Consider the following 24,345-nt stretch of genomic DNA (forward strand, 5'->3'; position numbering starts at 1 on the left):
AATCAATTCCAGGTTACTGATGATACCCCTTGGCAACTAATCGTACCTTATAGCGTTCAAGTGACCCATCGAATGGGTTTTGATATGATAAACTCATTTGCAGCCTACTATATTCTTTGCTGCAGATAATGGAACTAACGACTAAGATCCCTGTTTTTTTAGTGCAATAAATTCTTCACCCATAGCAACCCGCCACTCAGGATGTTTGGGTATGGCGGTGGGGGTTGCCGGATCTGAGAATGAGGATGACAATGGTGACAGTAGAGACGAGACAGGAGTGAGGCAGTTATATTGATGATGGTGTGGCAGGTGTGCGTGACAGGGGATGAGGATGATGGAGATGCAGTAGGGAATTTGGGGGCCGAGGGCAGGCACTAGCAATGGGTTTTATAATTGGGGATGGGGACCGATGGAGATTTTTGATGGCATTGGGCTGCAAGATCTGGGGGATGGCAACGGTGAAGGGTTGTAGGAGGTGGGTTGCAACAGGAACAGGAGCAACAGAAAATGGCAAGAAATTGTGACGAGGGTTTGGTGGTGATAATGGATGGGATGCGGGTACTGGAGCTGATGGGGTGTTGGTGCTGGTGTTGGCGCAACAGGGGTGTTGGTGATGGTTGTGGACGGCAACAGGGATACTGCACTGATGGAGGTTTGGGTTTTAGGCGATGACCGGGGCTGCGGACGTCAACAAAGGTTGCGGATGGATGATGGGCGTGAGTGGCAATGGCAATAGCAGCGGATAAGTTTTTGGATGCTCACAGGGCAAAGATGGGTATCAACAGAGATAGGTTGGAGGGCTAGTGGGTAGGTTTTGACTGGCAACGACAATAGACGGTTCAGATGCCCCAAATCAGTGGCTTTGATACTATAAAGAATACTCTTTTTTTAATTGAAAATTTCCTTACGTATTTTGAGTTTGTTGTATTCCAAATATATAAAGTTACATCCTTACAGGGATTATCTTTACAATAAAGGGGAGAAGATTTTGCCACATATGTGGCAATCTTCTTGCCATACATTATCCAGGTTTCTATGAATGGGAGGATTTGCTTGTGCTGTGAATTTGAGAAGAGCCAGATGGATATCGTGTAGAAAATTGTCTAATAAAAATGACATGGAGAAAAAATATTCAGGTCCACTCATGAGCAGGCCAGACGTGCACGTGGAATGTAGACCATTGGCAAGTTTATACACTGTTCATTCTCTTCGTATATGGTGAGTTTTGTGGCAGATCATCTTCACAGTGGTGGTGACCTTTTACACCACTCAGATGTCGACATAGTTGCCAGGATGGCACGTGTTCAGCATGTGGGGGAGGTTGGAGGGCTAAAAGAAACCTATGTCAAGGAATGTAAATTCACTAAATTTTAACTTCAATTGCAACAACAACAAAAATAAAAATAAAAAAATCAAGACGATACAAAAACCCAATTCTAAAAAAGCACACTCACTGAACTAATTATATCCAGATGCAAATCTATTTGTAAAAAAAAAGCAGCAAATTGAAAGTAAAGTTCATGTCCAATATCCACAAAACCATCAAGCAAAATGCATGGAGAAATATGTTGCACCCAAACCTCGACCAGATTACATGCATAATCATACAAATTCAAATTGTCAGGGCCTGTTTGAGTGCCACTTTAAAATGAGTGCATACCGTTTTAGTTCATTGCAATTACATCTTAGAGATCATGATTGTTGGCTATCAATATTATTTTTAATTCTTACCAAAAATAAATATGATCTTTAAAACATAATTACAATTAACTAAAATGGGATGAACTCATTTTAAAGTTGCACCCGAACAGGCCAAAAGCAATTCACCTGACAAGAACAAAACTGTATTAAGAGCAAAAATTGATGACTACCCAATTCGCAATTTCAACAAAAAATTAACCAAATCTATACAAAAAAAAAAAAAAAAAGTGAAATTAACATAAACAGAGAAAGGTACGGGAAAGTATTAGGAAAACAAAAACCATGTTAGGAAATGCCATTTCACTACAATTTCAACTCAAATTTCAACTCCACCCCAATCAAAAAAAAATAAAAATAAATAATCAAATGTTAATCAATGCATCTGAAGAGAACAAAGCTGAATTAAGAGAAAAATCGCTGAAAACCCAACTCACAATTTCAATAAAAAATAAAAATCAACCAAATGCATAAATAAGTGAAATTTATATAAACAGAGCCACGTAGGGAAGTATTAGGAGAACAAAGACAAAAAAAAAAAAAAAAAAACACTAAAAATTCAACTCAAATTTCAACCAAATGATAAAACACAAATGCGAATCGATTCATCTGAAGAGAACAAAGCTGAATTGAGAGCAATGAATGAAACCCAATACACAATTTCAACAAAAACATCAATCAATACATCAAATGAAAAGGAAAAGAAAGAGAGAGAGTTAGAGATGTGGGGCCCACCATTTTGAGGGCCTTTACTTCAGCAACGGTCTGTGTGTCGAGGGCAGTCAGGCTCTCCCTGATGGCTTTCACGAGCTCTGATGGGGTTTTAGGTCTTGAGGGCTTGAAGAACGAGAATGACATGGTATCCGATGCTATGTATTGTACGCTATGGTATGGATGGATGGATAATAGCTGCGGCTGCCTGCCTACTCCTCCTCCTCCTCCTCCTCCTCTCTCTCTCTCTCTCTCTCTCTTCTGCTTCTCCTCCCTCCCTCCCCCTCTCTCAAAAGCATGCAACGTTGAGGAATTGAAGGGTCCTGATCATAATGACATGAATACACAATCTCTTAATGCGCCAATTCATACAAGTGGGGCCCACGGTTCAGTCATGGCGGCTGCTGATGGATGGGCGATCCCACGAATGTCTCTAGGATTTGAAGCTCCTAACCCTTTGATCAGTGGCCTAGGAATCTACGGTTGAGAGAAAATTGCAAGAGAATATTGGATACTCTGGCAAGTGTGATGGATGATACGCAGGTACTTGGAAAGTGCACACACGACATACAATTTGTCAAAATAAACCGTCCGATTTATGGTACAAGGTATCGATACGTTATGAACCAAAAACTACAATTATTTGGGACGCGGATTTCCTGCTAAAGCCGAGGTTCCTGCGCAAGGATGCTGGGTGGGGCCAACTCCATGTGTGTGAGGAATCTACCCCGTTCGTCCTTTTTTAGAGGTCATTTTAGAAAATTCGACCAGAAATGAGGTGGACCCAAAACTCAAGTGGGCCACACCAGATGAAAAAGTGGGGATCTAATGAGAACCGTTGAAACATTTTTGTGGCCATAAAAGCCTTGTGTAAGGCTAAATTTTTTATATTTTCACTTCATCATTTTGATAATGAATGACCTTATAAACGGTTTGAATGGCACGTAAACATTAAGGTGGAGCCCAAGAAGGTTTCAACCGTAGGTATTTCTTTCCTCCATTTTACCTCTCGTGTGGCTATTTGATTTCTTGGCTGTTGGATTGATGGACATTTATTGTCTTGTTAAAAATGAAATATATTAAACGGTTCTAATTCAACACAGAAAAGTGTCCAAGAATCAGAGGTTAGAATCGTCCCACCAATCTTACATTGGGATTGTCGTGGGTTGCACAATCTGGTCCGTTTGTTTGACTAAAATATACCACGTATACAATTTCTGAGTGCCTGATCATCAAGAGTCACACTCGGCTCTTGGTGCAATCCAATACTCTGGTCTTGGTTGTTTTCGCCTTTACATAAGCCCTTGTAATGGTTTACCCGAGGGACTTGACTTAGCTCCCCCACCGTATTTCTCCAAGATGAAAGAAAAGATTGCAGTTTGTCTACCATGCGTTGCCACTCCAAATCAAGATACTGAATTTGTACTTGTCAATCGGTTCATAACCTTTCGGGTACAATTAATATATAATTGAACCCCTTTAATTTATAAGAGCATGAACCGCTCTGTTCTTTTATAGATGCAACTATCATGAAACATCTTATTAGCAAATTAATAAATATGTCCTTAAGACAGTAGCTTATTTCTTAAGTTTATAAGAAATAAGATTGACTTAAGAAGACACGAAATCCCGATATTCCATATATGATCTGAATGGGACAGCTCAGCTGAAAAAACCATAACCATACTTAATAATGAAATACTGAGAAAAGCCCACATTTAACCGAAACGAGCAGAAGTCCCCATCGTATGTTGACATATTAACTGGAAGTGGAATGAAAGATATGGTCCATACATATTGCTATGTATGTTCCATAAGAAAATCATTTTTTTTTTCTTATTAATTGTTTCTGATTCACCTGTTATTCTCTCTTTCAAAAGTAAAATAAGTAAATAAAAATCAAGATAGAAAAGAACTCAAACATTTAATTTTACAAAAATCAAATCAAGAAGTTACGATTGTCCAAATGGCCAAGTCACTGGTTAAAACTGGCCATTTAGTTATTAACTAAGATGGAATTGGAATTAATGAAGAAATAAGATTTTAGTGATAAGGAATAAATAATAGATAAATCTTTCACCGAGACGGTGCCCATATCGTTACATCTTTTGTGCGGGTCGAAACTTACATGCCAAGAAATTTCACTAGCCCAGTGACAAATAAACCTGATTTGAATAAATCCCATCCATGTCTGCCTGTAATTTAGACGGTTTGGATGGGTATTAAGTCCATGAGCTTATACAATGGCCTCGTGCATTCCTATTCACGGTCGCACAGTGGGCCTATGGGGGTAGAGGAGATGGGACAAAATGACAAAATAGAATTGCCTTTTAGTGAACATTTCCCTGGATTTCTTGTTTTGACTTTCCATCATATGGACACTAAATAGACAATCATGATCATTCAATCCATGTGACTTTCCATGATCTGGACGGTTTGGATTGGAAAAAGGCATGCCACGTGTACAACGGCGGTGCGAGTGAATATGGATGATCGTTCTCTTGCAGCGTATCAAACAGCTTTTCTTTATTTATTACAATTCCGTCTTCCGAGTTCGAGACTTCGAGAGTTCGAGTTCTGACTTCTGATTCGGGAAAAGGACTGGTAAGATGAAGGAGTACCTGTATCTCTTAGAGCCTCGCGTACATGGGGCCCACCAGGATGATTTTCATCCTGGTCGAAGAAGCTAAACCAGAGCGTGGCATCTTTTTAACCGTCGACGTCGTGTACATGCACGCTATCTATCTGAATTCTGAGCCCTGTTGCATGGTCCAATAAATCAATAAATCACATTGATTGGTGATGCTAACCGTCCATTTTGTTGGGCATCGAATGGACAGTCTAAAGTAGATCTGTCAGCGGTCTAACTTCCACCGGAGATCTGATAGTAAGATTTTATCCAACGTCTGTATTTAAGAGTTATGCTCTATCTTGATGGGGCCCGTAAATCGAAAATGGCAGGTAACTCCTAACTTCCCAGATTGTTGTCCTCTAACTCTCTTTGGTAGCCTTTGCTAATGTTTTAAGTAAGACTTTGCTAATATTTTAAGTCGTTCCATATCAGTCATAACTATTATTGAATTATATATCTTATATCCCACTTTTGGGATACGAAATGCACAAACTGTGGGATATATTTCACATGTTCAATTTCGTGAGTATTTTCGGTTTGTAATTTTTTTATATATAAATTATATGTTTAATTAATGTCAAATTGTTACGAATTCATAATTTTCATATTTTGCATGAATAATTATGGATTGAGAGCTTTGATTTCGAGATTTGGAAGAGATGAACTGAATTATAGAAAATTGAAAAATAAAAAATAAAAATTTTTTCAATTGTTCACAAATAAATTACAATTTTTGTGTTCAAAAATAAAATCAAACATGCATATAACCTAACATAGTGATTCTTATTTTGCTTTTAAGTATATTGTTTATGTTTTCACACGTCTTCTTATGTTTATAAATTATATGAATAGACTTTAAATATATTTACATGAATTTAGTTAGACAATGAATAGATTAAGATCCATACAAAGAAAACCTATTATATGCACTTATTTTTTATAATGTTTTGATTTATAAGTATGTATTAATGTTTGTTTTAATAATAACCGAAGTTTCATTGAAAATTTTGACTAATTTCTCCATGTTTCGAACAATAAGGATACATTACGCAATATAGACGATATATTCGATACGCATTCGTATCCTAAAAGTGTGATACATAATGTGATACCGATATTTTAAACATTGACTGAGCCATTGTTGAAGATCTGAATCGTTCGTATGATTGGCCCATTGTGAATTAACCGATGTTAAAACCTCACTTATTTTATGATTAGGTGGACCCCAAAATATCCTGCAAACTGATGGTTCCCATTAAATATGCAAAAATTCGATTGAATGGTTAAGATCGTCTAATTGGTGCAATTTTATGCCACATGCTATGAACGGGTCATTTCAATATCACGCTTTTATATCTAGTGAACCCCGCTATAATGTTTGGCTTTCTTTTTCAACATAGCTTATACTTCTACTTAAGAATAATTACACAAGGCTTCTTCCTTCTCCCTATGTTATTTGTACAATCGTTAGACTCATATGATCGGGCCCACATAACGGTCTACAAGTCCATATATGTCACTTCTTTGATCCACAAATCATAGGTGGGCCATAGAGATAGCTGATTTAATCTTTGTCATTGATCCTTCTTATTCTTAATGAGCTATATTGAAAATAAATGGCTTATTTGACAAATGTTGAAGCCGAATAGTAGATCAATGGTTCAATTGAACCAGTAGAAAATGAACAGTCCAAATATATTTAAATTGGAATGAGTGATCCAATTATGCTAATAAATAAAATCAATGGCATTGATGTTGAAGATGGTCCGATTCAAACAATAAAATTCAATGGCCAATTAGTCAACTTAGAAAATGAAAATCAATGTTTGATAAATAAAATCAGTGGCATTGATGTTGAAGATAAATGTTCTAATTCAAATGATAAAAAAGATTAATGGCCAATTGGACTATTACTGGTTAACTTAGAAATTGAAAATCAATGGTTGATAAATAAAATCAATGGCATTGATGTTGAAGATAAAATGGTCTAATTCAAACAATAATAAAGATTAATAGCCAATTAAACTAATCCAGGTTAACTTATAAAATGAAAATCAATAGTCTAAATTATGCCAATGATGAAGATGAACGAGCCAATCGTATTAAGATTGGAGTTGAGAAGTGTGATTGGGCCAATGTTGAAAATGAGCGGCATGATGGGACTAATGTCAAATTTGGATAGTGTAATTCAAACGAAATCAAAGATGAATAATTAGATTGGACTAATATCAAAGACGAGCGGTGTGATCAAACCAAAATTAATAATTAATTATCCAATTAGGTCAGATATTGTAGATAGATGGTTTGACTAAATCATTTTTAAATACTTTTAGTCTAACTTGGTTGATGCTCATTATTAACAATTTGATATAGAAGTTGAACAATTCCATTAGATCTAATTGATTATTTATTTTCACTAGCAAACCTTTGATCATTGATTTCGGACTAATTAGTCATTTGATCATCCATTCAATCATATCAGTCATTTATATTTTTGACTAAAGTAGACCACCTATCCTTGACATCACTCTCATTTAATTATTGATCTTTAATATCAACCCAATAGAATATTGAACTTCCATAGCATGCCAATTAGATCATTCAACTCCAATTTTATCCCAATATGACTACTTTTCTTCAATATTGACACAATTAAACTATTGATCTTTAATATCCACATGATCAAACCGTTTATCTTCAATATCGACCCAATCAAACTATTGGCATCGATCTAATCAAGCCGTTGATATTAAATATTTACTAACTGGACAATTCATCTCCAATTTTGTGACAATCTCATTATTCGTCTTTACTATTAGTCCAATTAGACCATTGATATTCAATTCTAGGCTAATACTCTATTCATATTTAATATTGGTCCAATCAGGCTATTCATCTTTAGTATCATTCAAATATCATGTTGTTTGGCTTTGACACTGGTTTAATCGAGTTAGTAATTTTTAATTAGCTCGATTAAACCATTTATTTCCAATTTCATCACAATTATACCATTCATCTTCAATATCAATATCTGCCTAATTATATTGTCCAATATTTAATTTTGGACTAATCAGGTCATTCATCTTTAATATTAGTTTAATTGGGTCATTCATCTTTTGTACCATTCAAATTAAACCATTTGACTTCAACATTGGTCCAATCTAGCTATTGATTTTAAATTCCAGCACAATTAGCCCATTCATCTCTAATTTCAACACAATTATTCTATTCATCTTCAATACTAATCAAATCAATCCGTTGATATTCAATTGGACTAATTAGACCATCCATATTTAATAATGATCCAATTGGACCGTTCATCTTAGAATCATTTGAAGTCTACCATTTATATTCAACACCAATGCAATTGAATTGTTGAGTTGTAAAATTAACCCTATTGAATCAATCATCTCCAATTTCAATACAATTGAACTTCTAATTTTCATTATCAATCTAGCTGGGTTATTAATATTCAATTTTGAACTAATTAAATATTTGCCTTTGATATGTTCAATCTGATCGTTCATCTTTAGCATTGTTCAAATCCAACCATTCAGATTTGACATTGGCTCAAATGACCGTTGATTTTCAATATCATTCTAATCAAACCAATCAATGACAACTAGACCAAACATCCTATGGCCCCACTTATGATTATGGATTAAAAGTGTGGTCCATTTCAACTTAAACTATTCACAAGGTGTACCCAAGACTAGTGAGAGAGAGACTGAGCTTGCGATAAATAAATAGGTCCCTCTTACTTTTCTATAAAGCACTTTAAAGCAATTTTTCATTTCCAAGAGAATGATCTCATAAGGAATGTTTGAACAAATATTTATACTATAGAATCACCTCTATTTTGAATGAGAAGTTGCCAAAAGCAGCTTCTAATTGTGTTAAGACACCCTAAATAGTGTCCAAACAAGCATCTCTTTGTTCTTTTTTCAAGCAGATTGGTTACTTCAAGTTCTAAGGCAGGAAGGTTTACAAGTGAAGAAAACTACAAATTGAGATTGGGTCACTGACTCGAGAAAAAGGGATAGCCAAGTGGAGATGTTGTAGATGATTCATTCTAAGATGCATGCGCATCATCCATCACAATCTATCAGAGTATTAAAGTTTTTTCCTCTTTACTCTATGACGCTAAGGCTTGAAGGGGACAATTTTTTTAACTATGAAATCCCCCCAAAATGGCCCTACTGTGGAAAGTTATAAAATTATATGATGAGATGTGGGGGTTTTAGCTTACAATTGCAAAACTTGAAAAGAGAAATTGACATAAGATAAGGATGACATAATGGAGCACCTGGATCACACAAATTTGAGCTATAGGAGCCTTGATTGGGTAAAAAGGGCCTAAACATTCACTATAATTTTCAAATGCCATAACTTTGTGATTAGTTGTCCATTGCATATGTATAATATGTATTATGCGCTATTGGAAAGCTATCAACGAGTTTTGCATTCTAACTATGCTAAACCTATAAGCCCTTAGTGTTTTTTTTTTTTTTTTCAGAATGCACTCATTTTATTTTTTAATTGTGAGTTTTAAGTCAATTTTTATTATTTTTAGTAATTTATGTTTTTTGTTATTTTTAATTGCTTTAAAGTTTGATTATTATTATTATTTTCCATCCCATAAGAATTTGTGTTGAGCTATCATGACAATTTGGATAGAATTAGACATTTTTACTATTTTTAGTAAGGTTATTATTTCATAGATGTTCACTATTTTGAAAAAGTTATGAATTTAGAATTGTATTATAAGCTATATGTGTAGGAGGGCTTTGTTTAGTTATTCTCAATGACATTTATCCTTTTAGATTTTTATTTTTTTAATTTATCATGTGGATTATAAGTTTTTTTATGGCCTTAGGTTTATCATAAACAAAAAAAGATGAGATCTCTTTTCTTCTTGTTATGCTCACATTCAACTAATTAGATAATAGTTACTATCCACCCAGCTAATAACCTCTAAATATCATGTCCATGCGACATCCATACCCCTTCATAAGGATCATCTTTTGCAAAAATCAGACACGTCCACTCATCAAGAGGACAACAATTGTATTTTGTTATACTTTTCATTCGTTATACATTATTTTCCAAAGTGTGGCTCACTTGATGAATGGATGGAGCCGATGTTTGCAAAAAGTGATCCTCACGGTGGGCCAGCTTATTGGACTAGGTGGATGAAGCACTCACATGACAAGTGGAAAGTTATTTGTTGGGTTTTGAAGGTTGGATGTGAGCATTTCCCCATAACTTGGTGTTAGACAGATTGTGTTTCAACACTAAAATCAGGAGATCGAGTACCCATGTGGTGTGGGTTGATGAGAGTGTGTGTGTGTGTGTGTATCTCACTTGTGCACCTATGGACATCCGCACCTTTGCACACGTATCATGGGCCTCTAATCTGAATGGTCCATGTGATGCGGCATCCCATGAAACCCCTATGGACCAAATTTCACCCTGATCTAAAACTCTAGTGGGTCATAGCAAAGAGAGACACAAATCAAGGGAAGAAATTGCTTTCTTTTTCCATGGCTCACCAAAGTTTTGAATCAAAGTTGGGCCCCAAGGGTTTAATGGGGTTCTGCATCACATGGACCATTAAGATTTTGGACTCAAATCACATATGATGAGTTCTCAAAAAGTTAACACGAGAACTCGTGAGAGGATATATGTGTGTGTGTGTGCGCGCGCGCGCGAGCGCGTGCGTGTCCATGTGTGTGGGGTCTCCTAGTACAAAAATACCAAAGAGAGATATTATCTTTGATTTGAAGAATTTTCTAATAAGATGTGTGAATTTGTATAACAATGAGTTCATAATTGTGCTAAGATCTCTGCTAATCCGCACCCTTAATTTAATGGGCCATGTGATTATTAGAATGGGCCCAAGACCAATCTGAAGCCGAAACTGGCCAACTTTTCATATGGACAAGATATTAAAAGTTTGCAAACCCTCATGGTGTAAGAAATTCCATGTGTACATTAATGGGATATGAAAAATAGAGAAATATATGGTTTGAATTGTGATTGGGTCAGTGAAGTCTTTACATTGTGATTTAGCATAGAAAAATAGGGTTTGAATTACATCATCCATTGAGATCCCAAAATGACAACATATGTGTTTGAATCACCACTGGGCACCGGCTATAATCATGACCCACTACTTGCAAAGCGACATTCCTTCCATGGTTTTATGACTTGGACGAATTTGATGAGGCAAGTCTTGCCCGAGTTAACTTGGACTTGGTTGGACCCAATATGGTTCAATATCCAAAGCCACCCGACTGAGACCCTAATGCGACTACATGCATGTCTAACCACCACTGGCACTAGCTCTAATCATGACCCACTACTTGCAAAGCGAGATTCCTTCCATGGTTTTAGGACATGGATGAATTAATTGATGAGGCAAGTCTTGTCTGAGTTGACTTGGACTTGGTTGGACCCAATATGGTTCAATAACCTAAGCTACCTGACTGAGACCCTAACACGACTACATGTGTGTCTAAACCACCACTGGGCACTGGCTCTAATAATGACCCACTACTTGCAAAGCGGCATTCCTTCCTTGGATTTAGGACTGAGACGAATTTGATGAGGCAAGTCTTGCCCGAGTTGACTTGGACTTGGTTGGACCCAATATGGTTCAATATCCTAGGTCACCCGATTGAGACCCTAACGTGACTACATGTGTGTCTGAACCACCACTAGGCACTGGCTCTAATAATGACCCATTACTTGCAAAGCGACATCCCTTCCATGGTTTTAGGACTCGGACAGATTTGATGAGGCAAGTCTTGCCCGAGTTGACTTGGACTGGTTTGGACCCAATATGGTTCAATATCCTAAGCCACCCGACTGAGACCCTAACACGACTACATGTGTGTCTGAATCACCACTAGGCACTAGCTCTAATCATGACCCACTACTTGCAAAGCGAGATTCCTTCCATGGTTTTAGGACATGGACGAAATTGATGAGGTAAGTCTTGTCCAAGTTGACTTGGACTTGGTTGGACCCAATATGGTTCAGTAACCTAAGCTACCCGTCTGAGACCCTAACACGACTATATGTGTGTCTGAACCACCGCTGAGCACTGGCTCTAATGATGACCCGCTACTTGCAAAACGACATTCCTTCCATGGTTTTAGGACTTAGACGAATTTGATGAGACAAGTCTTGCCTGAGTTGACTTGGACTTGGTTGGACCCAATATGGTTCAGTATCCTAAGCCACCCGACTAAGACCCAGAACCACCACTAGGCACTGGCTCTAATAATGACCCGCCACTTGCAAAGCGACATTCCTTCCATGGTTTTATGACTCAGACAAATTTGATAAGGCAAGTCTTGCCCGAGTTGTCTTGGACTTGGTTCCCAATCTGGTTCAATATCCTAAGCCACCCGATTGAGACCCTAACACGACTACATATGTGTCTGAAGCATTGGGCATAGGGTCTAGCCGTGATCCCATTCCTTGCAAAGCGACATTCCTTTCCATGTTTTTAGGACTCAGACTTGGTTGGACCCAATTTGGTTCAATACCTTGAGTCACCCAACTGAGACCCCAACACGGTTATGTGTTTCTGAACCACTGGGCACAAGGTCTAGCCCTGACCCACACCTTGCGAAGCGACATCTCTTTCCATGGTTTAGGGCTCGAGCGAGTCCCAGACAAGTCTAATGGAACTCGCCCCAATCAACTCAAACTTAGCTGGACCCAATGTAGTTTGATAGCCCGAGTCACCTTATTCAGGCTAACTGGGCCTGTTTAGCATTGACTCAGATGAATCCCAACTCGACTTGGGATCGAACGAGTCAGTACAAGACACCGAATCTTTTAACCATGTTCCTTGCACTTCCTCTTTAACCATAGTTTAATATTTTACTCGCAACATGGAAGAATGTAATGTTGTTGAAGAAATGTATATCCAAAATCTCCTATGCAATGCATGGCATTAGATTAATCAAACTTGTAATTTCTCTTTCACTCATCTCTCTTTACAAAAGACAACTAACCCCAGCAAGGAAGGGTACCACAAGTTATATTGTATGGTACTATCATTCCCACCAACATTCCTCTTGTGGAGAACATCAGTATCATGAAAACGGTAGGCCCCAACATGAAGATTGCCTGAGATAAAACTCAGGTTGTTCCGTTCATCAGGTGGGACACACCATCAGAATCCATAGACTACTGGTGGCGTGACTCAACATAGAGGTGTAGCCCACCTAGTGAGCCGATTAGCCTGATTCAAAAGAGGAGTGGTCTTCATGGTCCGGCCTACCATTTCAATTGTACTGATTTTATAGTTAAGCAGCATGTTGGTGGGAAAGATGGTACAATGTCACAGTAGCTTCTTTGCCTGTATGGGATTAATTCTTTTTTAAAGAAGTGGGTAGGGATTAGGGAGATAGACCCAACATTTATAGGACCTATTTGGGTGCCACAATAAAATCATTTTAATTTTAAATCTAAGGTGCAACACGTGCAAGCGGATGCTTATTGTCCTGTGATGATTGTGAGAAATCCACTCCGTCCATCCATTTTGCCACAACGTCTTAGAACATGAGCCAAAAATGAGGTAGATCCAAAACTCATGTAGGCCGCAGGACAGGAAAATTTGTGTATGGAAATGCTTACCGTCAGGGGTGTACACGAACCGAGCTAGCTCCGTTAGCTCGCTTGACTCGACTTGGTTCGAAGCTGAGTTTGAGCTGAGTCGAGCTGATTTTTTGAGCTCAAAAATGAGTTCAAGCCGAGCCGAGCTGATTTTTTGAGCTCGAAAATGAGTTCGAGCCAAGTTTGAGCAGGCCCTTGCTCGAATCGAACCAGATCAGTGACTCGGTTACTTTGCCATTGATGTTGGTCACTAAGTGTTTGATAGAATGACTCAACGAAGTGTGGTTGGTGGCAAGGAAGGTATGTACATGACACAAATACCCTTTTTTTTTCTTGGTTTTTCTTAGTTTTTATATTGCTTAGAAGGTATTTGATATAACACCATTACTTCTCCTTCACATACCAGGGGATTTTGAAGGTGTAGTCTAGGTATTTGTGGAAATACCTCAATGGAAAACTCAACTCAATCTTGGCTCGAACTCGGCCCGAGCTGCCCTGAGTTGCTGACTAAACCGAGTTGAGCTGGCCAGTCAAGCTCGAGGACCGAGCCAAGCCGAGTTCGAGTTGAGGTCAGCCAATAGGCGAGCCGAGTCGAGTTGAGGCCAGCTCGACTCTGTTCAACTCGCTAAACACTCCTACTTACTTTTGAAACCTCCCTGTGGTCCACCATGATGTTTATGTGTCATTCATATCATAAGGTCATTCCTACTAGGATGAATTCGAAACACAAAACTATCAGCCTAATCAAAAACATTTATGGCTTCATGAATGTTACGACAGTGGAGGTTCAATCCTCACTATTTCCTGTTGCGCAGTCCACTTGAGTTATAGAACCGTCTCATTTTTAGATTCATGTCCTGACATGATCCGGCAAAATTAATGGATGGTTAGAATTTCTCACAAACACCGTGCGGCCCCACCTGGCTTTTGATAGCAAGAACTTGCTTCAACAAGTGTAGCGTCCTATTGTGTTTGAAACCCAATTTGAGGTTGCACCCAAATGCTACTTTAGCTTTTGAGGTGAAAAATGAGCAGATGTATCATGACATTGCTCGGAAAGGTTGTCCAACATGGTCCACACGTTTAAGTTAGTATTTGTTTTATCCAGGCCACCCATTCATTTTGCAAGCACATTTTAGGGTATGAATCCAAAGATGGGACAGATCCAAAGCTCAACTGGAGCACATCAAAGGAAGCTGTGGGAATAGTACCACACGCTATTGAAACCTTCCTAAGGTCTACTGTAATGTCAGGATAACATATTAGTGGGTGTTATCTATTTTGGCAAATCATTTAAGGGCATTAACTCAAAATTAAGGTAGATCCAAATCTAATAAAGTGGACCACACCACATAAAGTAATTAAATTGGATGCCAAAGGTTGAAAACTTTTTAAGAGTCATAGAAGTTCCTATATTTGTATTTTTCGTGTCCATGACATTATAAACAAGTTAGATGGCAAACAAACATGATGGTGAGGCCTAGTAAAGTATCAACGTTGGGTATTATTACACCATACTCCTTGTGGTGTGGTCCACTTAAGTTTTGGATTTGCCTCCTTTAATTTTAAGCCCATGTCCTGTAATAAATCTAAAATGGATGGACATGGCCCACATAACTTGGTGACGTCACAAATAGAGAACTTGGTGGCGTCACAAATAGAACCATGGGTCCCACTTCTGCCCATCAAAGGGAACGGGTTGATGTTTCCTAGGTCACACATTAGTAGGTGTTAGCTGATTGTGTGGGGCCCATCTTGATAATTTTTTTAATATCCAGGCCACTCATCCGTATTTCCAGCTCATTTTAGGAGTTTATCCCCAAATCTTAAGCAGATCCCAATCTCAGGTGGACCACACAACTAGAAACATTAGAGATTGACCATTAAAAAATTTTATAAGCCAAAGAAGTGTTGGATCAAGCTAGAAACATTTGAATTTTCCCTTCATCCAGGTTATTTTGATCTTATGAACAGGTTGGATGGCAAATAAACATCATGGTGGGCCCTAGTAAGGTTTCCATGGTGGTTGTCATTCTCTTCACTGCTTTCTGTGATGTGGTCTACTTGAGAATTGGATTTGCTTAATTTTTTTGGACCACCCACTAAAATGAGATATAAAAACAGATTGACGGCATGGATATACAACACATTCATCAAGGTGGGCCCCACGGTAAGCATAACACCATCTAACATGTTACTCGGAAGACACCTAATCTGCTCCCCAAATAGAATACCCAGATGGTACTCTTACCTCAAATTACGAAAGGAATGTTTGCTAAAAGTTACAATGTTACTTGCACCCTTCTCTCTACTCGATTTCCAAGCCACCTTTTCACCCCAAGCAAGAATCACCTAGCAATCTACGGTACCTCTTCTAATAAAAACTCTTACACCTTAGCCTCATTTCATCAACCCACACCAAAAACCCTCTTACACCTTAGCCTCATTTCATCAACCCACACCAAAAGCTTGGAGCCATCTCTCTCTCTCTCTCTCTCTGCTTGTCTTAAGAGATGGAAAGAGAGAACAAACCAAGGCTTCCAAGCATTTGGCGCAGGCTTTTGAACCTTATCAGGGGCCACCTTGCTTTCAAACATCTCAAGAAGATAATCCAGGGGCGGCCAGCGGACAATCCTAACGGTCGGCTTCTGTCTATCGACTATATCCAACCAAATGGGCCTGGTCGTAATGAAGATGGTCGCATCGAAATCACCAATCTTGCTCAAGGGGTCGATTTGGGCCACCCTGAGGTTGATGAATTGGACAATGTAGGTCATCCTCAGCCACCCATCATCGATTCAACCCATGTTTCTACGATTGGTGGGGCAACCGTAGGTGGGAGTGGGACCCCTGAGCTGGGTCCCACTAACACCATCCTAGTGGAAAGTCCCACCGGTTTAAAGGTGATTATAACAGCTCAGGATCTTAGTCCAGTGACAGACACAAGAGCGAGTGAACATGGACAAATTCAAGAGAAGTCACCCGAAGAACGGGTCCCTTCTGCGACGACCGGAGATCAAGGTAGCAATCCAACGAAGCCCGAACGGGTCCCTCCTGCGATGACCGGAGATCAACATAGTGGTCTAATGAAGCCCGAACAGGTCCCTCCTACGACGATCGAAAATCAAGGTAGCGGTCCAACAAAGCTCGAACGGGTCCCTCCTACAATGACAGGAGATCAAGGCAGTGGTCCAACGAAGCCTGAACGGGTCTCTCCTTTTACAAGCAGAGATCAACGTAGTGGTCCAACAAAGCCCGAATTGGTCCCTCCTATTGTAGATCAAAGTAGTGGTCCAACGAAGTCCAAATGGGTCCCTACTGCAATGACAGGAGATCAAGGTAGCGGTCCATCAAAGCCCGAACAGGTCCCTCCTGCGACAACTGGATATCAAGGTAGCAGTCCAACAAAACCTGAACGGGTCCCTCCCGCAATGACTGGATATCAAGGTAGCGGTCTAACAAAGCCCAAATGGGTCCCTCCTTTTATGAGTAGAGATCAAGATAGCGGTCCAACAAAGGCCGAATTGGTCCCTCCTATTGTAGATCAAAGTAGTGGCCCAACGAAGTCCAAATGGGTCCCTACTGCAATGATCGGAGATCAAGGTAGCGGTCCAACAAAGCCCGAACGGGTCCCTCCTGTGACGACCGGATATGAAGGTAGTGGTCCAAGAAGGCCCGAACGGGTCCCTCCTGTGACGACCATATATCAAGGTAGTGTTCCAGCCAATGCACCAAACCCGAACAATTTAGAGAAGAAAAAGAACAATGCCATCGACAAAGATCCACCGTCCTTAGATCCTGTCCAGCTCTTAGATAGAAGTTTGAGTATAAATACAAAATCCGAGGCATACATAAGGCGTAAGAAGAGCGAAAGATCCAGCAACGGTGCCTCTAATAACAAACTGCCACCGCTGCTGCCGCCGCCACCACGACGTTTTTAGGCTCTTCTATAAAATGCATGTAACAAGCTACATCTAATCATGTATAAGTATATATATACTTATCCTTGCATTGAAGGTTTCAAGCAGCTTTTCTATGTGAACAACTCGTTCAGTACTGAGTTGAGTCAGGACTCGATCGAGTCAATGGTGAGTTGGCCGAGTCTGTCGTATTTTCAGTGCTGATTGTGGTGGAAAAATGGATTGAATTCGACCTGAGTCTTGAGTTGGTTAGACAAGTAGTCAATCCATGTGTTCATGTCTATAGAATAAAAGGTGGTTGTCTGTTGAAGGCATAAGATTGTTGGGTGTGAAAATCGTGTTTGGCTAGTGATGCTACCACCGGCAGGTGGCTAGTGGTCGGTGCTATATGGACCCCACCATGATTTATGTGTTTTATCCACGCCGCCCATCCATTTTGAAAGATAATTTTACGTCATGGATGAAACACATACATCATGGTGGAGCCCATAGAGCACCGACCACTAGCCATTGGCAAGTGGCAGGGTCAATGGCCAATTCGTTTTCGTGAAAATCAGACCAAACCATGCTCAGATCCGCTGTTTTCGACCGTATGAACTAAAAAGAAAGTGATCATGTGGTTCACATTGATGTTGCATGTGGACAGACAAGGAAGGTTTTCTTTAAGGACGAGAGGTCCAAGCTCAAAGAAAACCACATCTCTGCTCCTGACGAGCTTCTTCTCGGTCGGATTCTATAATCTGTAACTGAATTTTTCATTGCCGTACCATAAGAACACACACTGCCTGATCTTCCTATCGAGCTTGGACCTCTCGTCCTTTAGTACGTGAATGGATGCCCTGCATCCAAACACCCTGAGATGACTATACAATGGATCATATCCAGTTCACACCTTCTCAGGCACTTCTCCATTCAACGGGGCTGATGGAGACCCGTTTATCAAATATACTGTCGTGTGCATTGCTTCTCCCCAGAACATCTTGGGTAATTTCGCATGGGATAACATGCATCTGATTCTCTCTACAATGGTGCAATTCATTTACTCAGCTACACCATTATGCTGGGGGGTCTTGGGAACTGTCTGTTCATGCCGTATACCCAGGGACTTACAATACTCATGAAAGTCACCGATGTATTCACCACCATTGTCAGTGCAGATGCACTTTAATGATCTACCTGTCTCTCTCTCTCGACCATAGCATGAAACAATTTAAACACACCAAAGACCTTGTCCTTGGATTTCAAAGCATAAACTCAAACCCTCCTAGATGCATCATCTATAAAAGTGACAAAATACAATGCTCCACCCAAGGTTTTTGTCCTCATAGGACCACAAACATCAGAATAAACCAAATCTAATGCATGCACTTTATTAACACGAGAAACTGATTTAATAAATGAAACTCTATGTTGTTTCCCTGATAAACAATCAAGACAGGTTTTGAGAGGTATACCTGTCATGTTTGGAAGGAGCCGCTTCCTCGCTAGTGGCTGAAGCCCTTTTTCACTCATGTGGCCTAGATGCTTGTGCCACATGTTAATAGCTGAATCTTCCGCCACGTTCAACCCACCCTTGCACATACTGACACTTTCCTTGTAAAGGGTGCAACACTTCTTTCCTCTAGCTGTGATCAACAAACCCTTAATGAGCTTCCAGCGCCCACCAGCAAACCGGCTTTCATAACCATCATCATCCAGCCTTCCCATCGATATCAAGTTGAGGCGAAGGTCTGGAATATGCCTCACATCCGTAAGAACCAATGTGTAACCCACATCGGTATTCACAGAAATATCACCAACCCCTACGATCTTTAATACGCTAGAATTTTCCATCTTCACGGTCCTATAGTCACCTGACTTGTAGGTTGTGAAGAAGTCCTTGCGTGGAGTCGCATGAAAAGAGGCTCCCGAGTCAATCACCCAATCAGTGTCCTGACTCGTAGCTGTGAGACATACATCGTAATCTGTTGAAAGAATAACTACAATGTCGCCATCTGAAGCGATCATAGTGGAATCTGATTCATCTTCCTTCTCCTTTCCTTTTCATTTGTTGTCCTTCTTCTTACCACGACATTCATGCTTGTAGTGACCCTTCTTGCCATAATTCTAACATCCAACATCCTTCTTGGTACTCGACTTATCTCTTGATTTATCTCGGGCCTTCCCACCCTTTCTGTTTTTTCTTCTCCTCCGTTCATGTGTCACAAGGGCCTTTTGCTGAGTAAACCCTTGAGACTTCCTCATTGTCTCCTCATTGAAGAGACAGCTAGTTACATGTTCCATGGATATCTTTTCGTCTGGCACGGAGTTACTTAGAGACACCACCAATGTCTCCCAACTGTCAGGTAATGAACTAAGCAATAGCAAAGCCTGTAATTCATCATCCAAGACCATCTTCATAGCGGAGAGCTGATTCACTATATTGCTGACCTCATTCATGTGCTCGGCCACAGAACTACCATCTTTGAAATTGAGATTCACAAGTCGTCTTATCAGGAAGATTTTATTACCAGCTATCTTCTTCTCATACAACCCTTCCAATTCAGCCATAGGCTAGCAACTGAGGTCTCCGTAGACACATGGTGGAACACAGAATCATCTAACCATTGTCTAATAAACCCCACCGCCTTCCGGTCTAACTCTTCCAATCATCATCAAACATATCCTTGAATTTTGTTGATATGCCTAAAATTGAAGAATATAAGTCTTTGCAATAAAGAAAGTCCTACATCTTAGCCTTCCACATGGTCCAGTTAGAACCGTTGAGGCTGATCATCCCTGATGAGCCACCTTCCATAATTCAAAACCGATCACATTCCGTTCAATGAACCTAGCTCTGATACCACTTTATTGAGGGCCTTGCACAAAACCTTAGGATCTAGCCTCCCAGAACAAACCAGAATTATGGGATAATAAAGCAAAGAAAAACAATCAAAGCATAAACCACACCACACAAGAGATTTTTACGTAAAAAATCCTTCAAGAAGTAAAAAACTACGGGACCTAGTCCAGATCAACAATCCACTATGAAGTAAAACGTTACAACCTTCTTCACTCATGCAGGAGTGGATAAACAATGAGAGAATAAAAGAAAAACGGAGAGATCTCATCGATTACGAAGACGTGAAAGCGCTGAGATATAGTAGATCACCTCTATGAGCATAACCTTCCTTCCACAAGCTTCCTCTCTCTCTCTTTCTCTCTCTCTCTCTCACACCTTTGATAGCCTTAAACCCTTTAACAAACCCTTGTAAAGCTTTAGAAAACCCTCTTACATTACCTAGAAAAGCCCTAGGCACCCCTATTTATAGTTTAGGAAACTCATTTCCGAACCTTGTTGCGAAAGGCCTCAGATTTTCGCAGTCTGCACAAGATCCAGACTCAAATCTGCGTAAGCTCGATTGGTCGAGCCGAGTCCTCGACCGGTCGAGCAGCCCACTCGACCGGTCGAACACCTCCCTCGACTGGTCGAGCACCTCTAAGGAAAAACATTGGATGGTCGCTGGACTTTGAGTCGAGCCCCACTCGACCGGTCGAGCAGCCCACGACTGGTCGAGCAACGCGGTGAATTACTTCGATTTTTCACCCGCTACTCCATCTCTCCTCTGAACTGAGGAGGAAAAACCCCATCACACACAATCATGGATGAATGGAAAAAAATAAATATGAAATCCATACAAAACTTCTATTGCCCCAAGAAAATTTTTTAACCATATTCATTCAATTCAAACTTTTTCCTGTGGTGCGTTCCACTTGAGCTTTGGACATGCTTGAACTATGGGACATTACCATAAAATTATCTGGTAAAATGAATGGACAGAGTGAATAAAATACATAAATCACGGTGGGCCCCACAGAGTTTACTCAGTAGGCTAAACGTAATGAGTTATATGAAAAATCAATGGGAATCAGATTCTCATTGGCTGTCTACATGGCTAATCTCGAATCATGAGGCCTCCCTCGACTATTGTGTGCTCAGTATAATTAATTTTGAAGGTTGATGGGAAATTGATTCCCATTGTCATACAAAGCTTTCTTTTTGATGTTCATTTGCCACAATAGCAACCTAAGGTCCACTGGCTAGGCTTTGATTGAGGGGTGGTGGCATGCAGAAATTGGATTCCCAAGGCACCATCCCCCTTAATTTTCCTTCAAACTTGACTATTGTGAAGGGGATTCCCAATTGATTGGATTGAGTTTTCAAGTGTCCTATTGTAACGTCTCGGAAAAATCCGTACAAAGACCCGAGTACCACCTCAGGCAGAAATCACTAAAGACCAAATCCTTTAGAAATTAGATGAGAATTATTTAGTGCTAAACTAAATTACCTGTGAAATTAGCACTGATCACTATAAACATGAACTGCAAGACTCAAAACGTGTAGAATCATTAACGCTTTATTACCCTGAAATCTAGGATCAATCCCTAAACCCAGTTGCTCTCGGGAGCACCTTGAAACTCCGTATCGGACATGAACCACACGTCGAAAGTCCGATTACTACAAAACTATACGGTTATGACCGCAGTACTGGACTTGACAACCACCTCAGAAATCAAGTCCTAATAGTGCCCAGAAACGCACAACTTGAGCCCGGAGCGAAGTGTGTGAGAAACGCGAATATCTTTAGAAAGCGAACTGAAACTTAAGTAAATTGAGTCGTTCGCTTGCGGGCCAAATCTAAGGATTCAGACCGTCAGAATCTGACCCAAGTACACCCTCAGATCAGGGAAAATTTTCAACTCATGTTAGTGCACTTGTGGCCCTAATCGAGTACCGGTGACCGTCGAACTGAAACTGGTCCGCACCGGTCGATCTGTAAATTTGATCGGACTAAAAACTCAGCTTGACTTAGATCCAATGTCAGGAAGTTTAAGTCCGACCGCATGCAGAAAAGGAGCCTCCAGATGTGCTCCGTTGGACTGAAACAGACGCCCTTTGGATATAACCTAAGTATACCCTAGCTCTGGGGCCATTTCCATCAGTCCTGGGCCTATATAAAGGCTTAAAACCCCCTCTCTCTCACTCCATACGAATTTCTAAACCCTAGGGGAGAGAAAAGAGAAAAAGAGAAGGCAAAAGAGAGAAAGCTGGAGTTTGTTCCTGGGATTCAATCCCCTTACTCCACGGGCTGAATCAACCCTTCTGCATCGCTATACCGGCGATCCCGACTCCATTCTTAGGTAAGAAAACTTAACCTTAATCTATTTTAGGGTTTCAAGTAGTGTAAGTGATGATATAGCTAACCTATTTCATGTTATAGGTGGCTGTCGTGCCGTAAACGAATACTTGGCATACAAACTGAGTTCGATACTTGTTTATCGACAAAAGGTGCGGATTATAAATGTTTAGGTTATGGTTTTCAAGGCTTTCAATGTCAGTAATGATTTATGACTGACTTGATTGCTGTCACATGTGTGTAGATGCGACGTTTTCCACATATTGCATGTATATGTAGATTATGTGAATTTTAATGCATTTCATGTGTTTGTTGAAATGTGCGAATGTGTATGGAATTATGATTTATGCTTGCCATGCTCATTGACTAATAATACATGCTTGGTGTATGCACGGTGAACCCCTTGTAAAGGGATTTGCTATAATACCTGTTATAACTACCGTATTACATGTATATGATATGTGTAGCCTAAGTGTTGGATGAAATGCCTGAATGTGAAAATGCTTGTTTAAATGCTTATAACGAGGGTGTTGAGATGAGATTTTCAACTCCTTTATCTATGGTTATAGAATCCTTCATATAACCTATTTTACTACTATGTGAATTAAGGAAGAAATGTTATTGTCTGATGCATGTGTAGTATGTGGTTTGTTGAATTATCATTTTTCAAACAATGATCCATTCTAGTGTTGTCAGTCCTAGCTAGTCTCATACGATGTTGCAGTTCTAGGTCAGTACAAAGGGCTCGTCACCTCGATGCAGGCCTAGCTTATACTCTAGTTACTACGGAAAGGCCCATCGCCTCAACGCAGGCTCAGAGTATGCTCGAGGTCACTACGAGTGGCTCATCACCTAGTCATAGGCCGACAGCTCGAATACAGTGTCTCATACCACCGTATTCAGCTCATGAGCTTAGGTTGCTCACTGGTCACTACGGGTGGCCTCGTCACCTCGGCGTAAACCGACAGCTCAACCACGGTGTCCCATACCACCATGTCCAGCTCATGAGTCTTAGCGAATTGAGGTACCAGGGTTAACGGGGCTTCTTACTGGTGAGTTTGGTACCTTAGATTCAAGCAGTAGCGTCCATACATGGTGAACATACATCAGGTCAATCGGGTTACTTGACGAGCTCGACTGGTACAAGCGCACCTCGAGTTGATCGACATGAAGTGCGTAAGCACTTCGTGTGGCCTAACCACTGTCGACAACCAAAGTACGACTCGGATTCATCACCCACGTCTCGTGTGGCGAAGCAACCTCAGCCACCAAACCAAGGCCAGTTATCAATTGCCTAGACTATATCATAGTCCTAACCACGCTCAATTCCAATAAGTAATCATATGAGATAGTCAAAGCAGTAATGATCAAGTAATTCAAATCCTACAACCATTTGGGTATTTTATGAAATACAGCATAAACATGAATTCACACATATGCATTGCATAAGGAAAACAGACAATATAATATAAGTTGCATGGAGGGAATCATACACATAGTTAAGGTAGTTGAGAATCTTATCTCAACACCCCTATAAAGTACAATTTACCAACTACTTGCTCGTTCAGACATT

At 40.0% G+C, this 24,345-nt stretch overlaps 2 protein-coding genes across 5 annotated transcripts in view; one reads left to right on the forward strand and one right to left on the reverse strand.

Moving 5' to 3' along the window:
- Nucleotides 1-2,864, reverse strand: part of LOC131226158 (uncharacterized) — a 35,947-nt gene extending 33,083 nt beyond the window's left edge. The window contains exon 1 of one of the 4 annotated variants that reach the window (XM_058221876.1): nucleotides 2,434-2,864. In XM_058221876.1, coding sequence (XP_058077859.1) covers nucleotides 2,434-2,556 — 123 coding nt within the window. In that variant the 5' untranslated portion in view covers nucleotides 2,557-2,864. Of the gene's footprint in view, nucleotides 1-46; nucleotides 755-2,433 lie in introns of those variants that run through there. The other 3 variants (XM_058221879.1, XM_058221877.1, XM_058221880.1) reach the window with 3 other exon arrangements.
- Nucleotides 2,865-16,188: 13,324 nt separating this feature from the next.
- On the forward strand, nucleotides 16,189-17,616 carry LOC131225012 (uncharacterized). The gene has a single exon (XM_058220440.1). The coding sequence runs from the start codon at nucleotides 16,189-16,191 to the stop codon at nucleotides 17,614-17,616; it is 1,428 nt and encodes a 475-aa protein (XP_058076423.1).
- Nucleotides 17,617-24,345: the final 6,729 nt, after the last annotated feature.

Source organism: Magnolia sinica, chromosome 14, assembly GCF_029962835.1.
Source record: "Magnolia sinica isolate HGM2019 chromosome 14, MsV1, whole genome shotgun sequence".
In the NCBI taxonomy this organism is placed as follows: Eukaryota; Viridiplantae; Streptophyta; class Magnoliopsida; order Magnoliales; family Magnoliaceae; genus Magnolia; species Magnolia sinica.

Excerpts from the sequence above, each read along its gene's own strand:
- LOC131225012 (XM_058220440.1), top strand. The coding sequence starts at position 16,189 with ATGGAAAGAGAGAACAAACCAAGGCTTCCAAGCATTTGGCGCAGGCTT.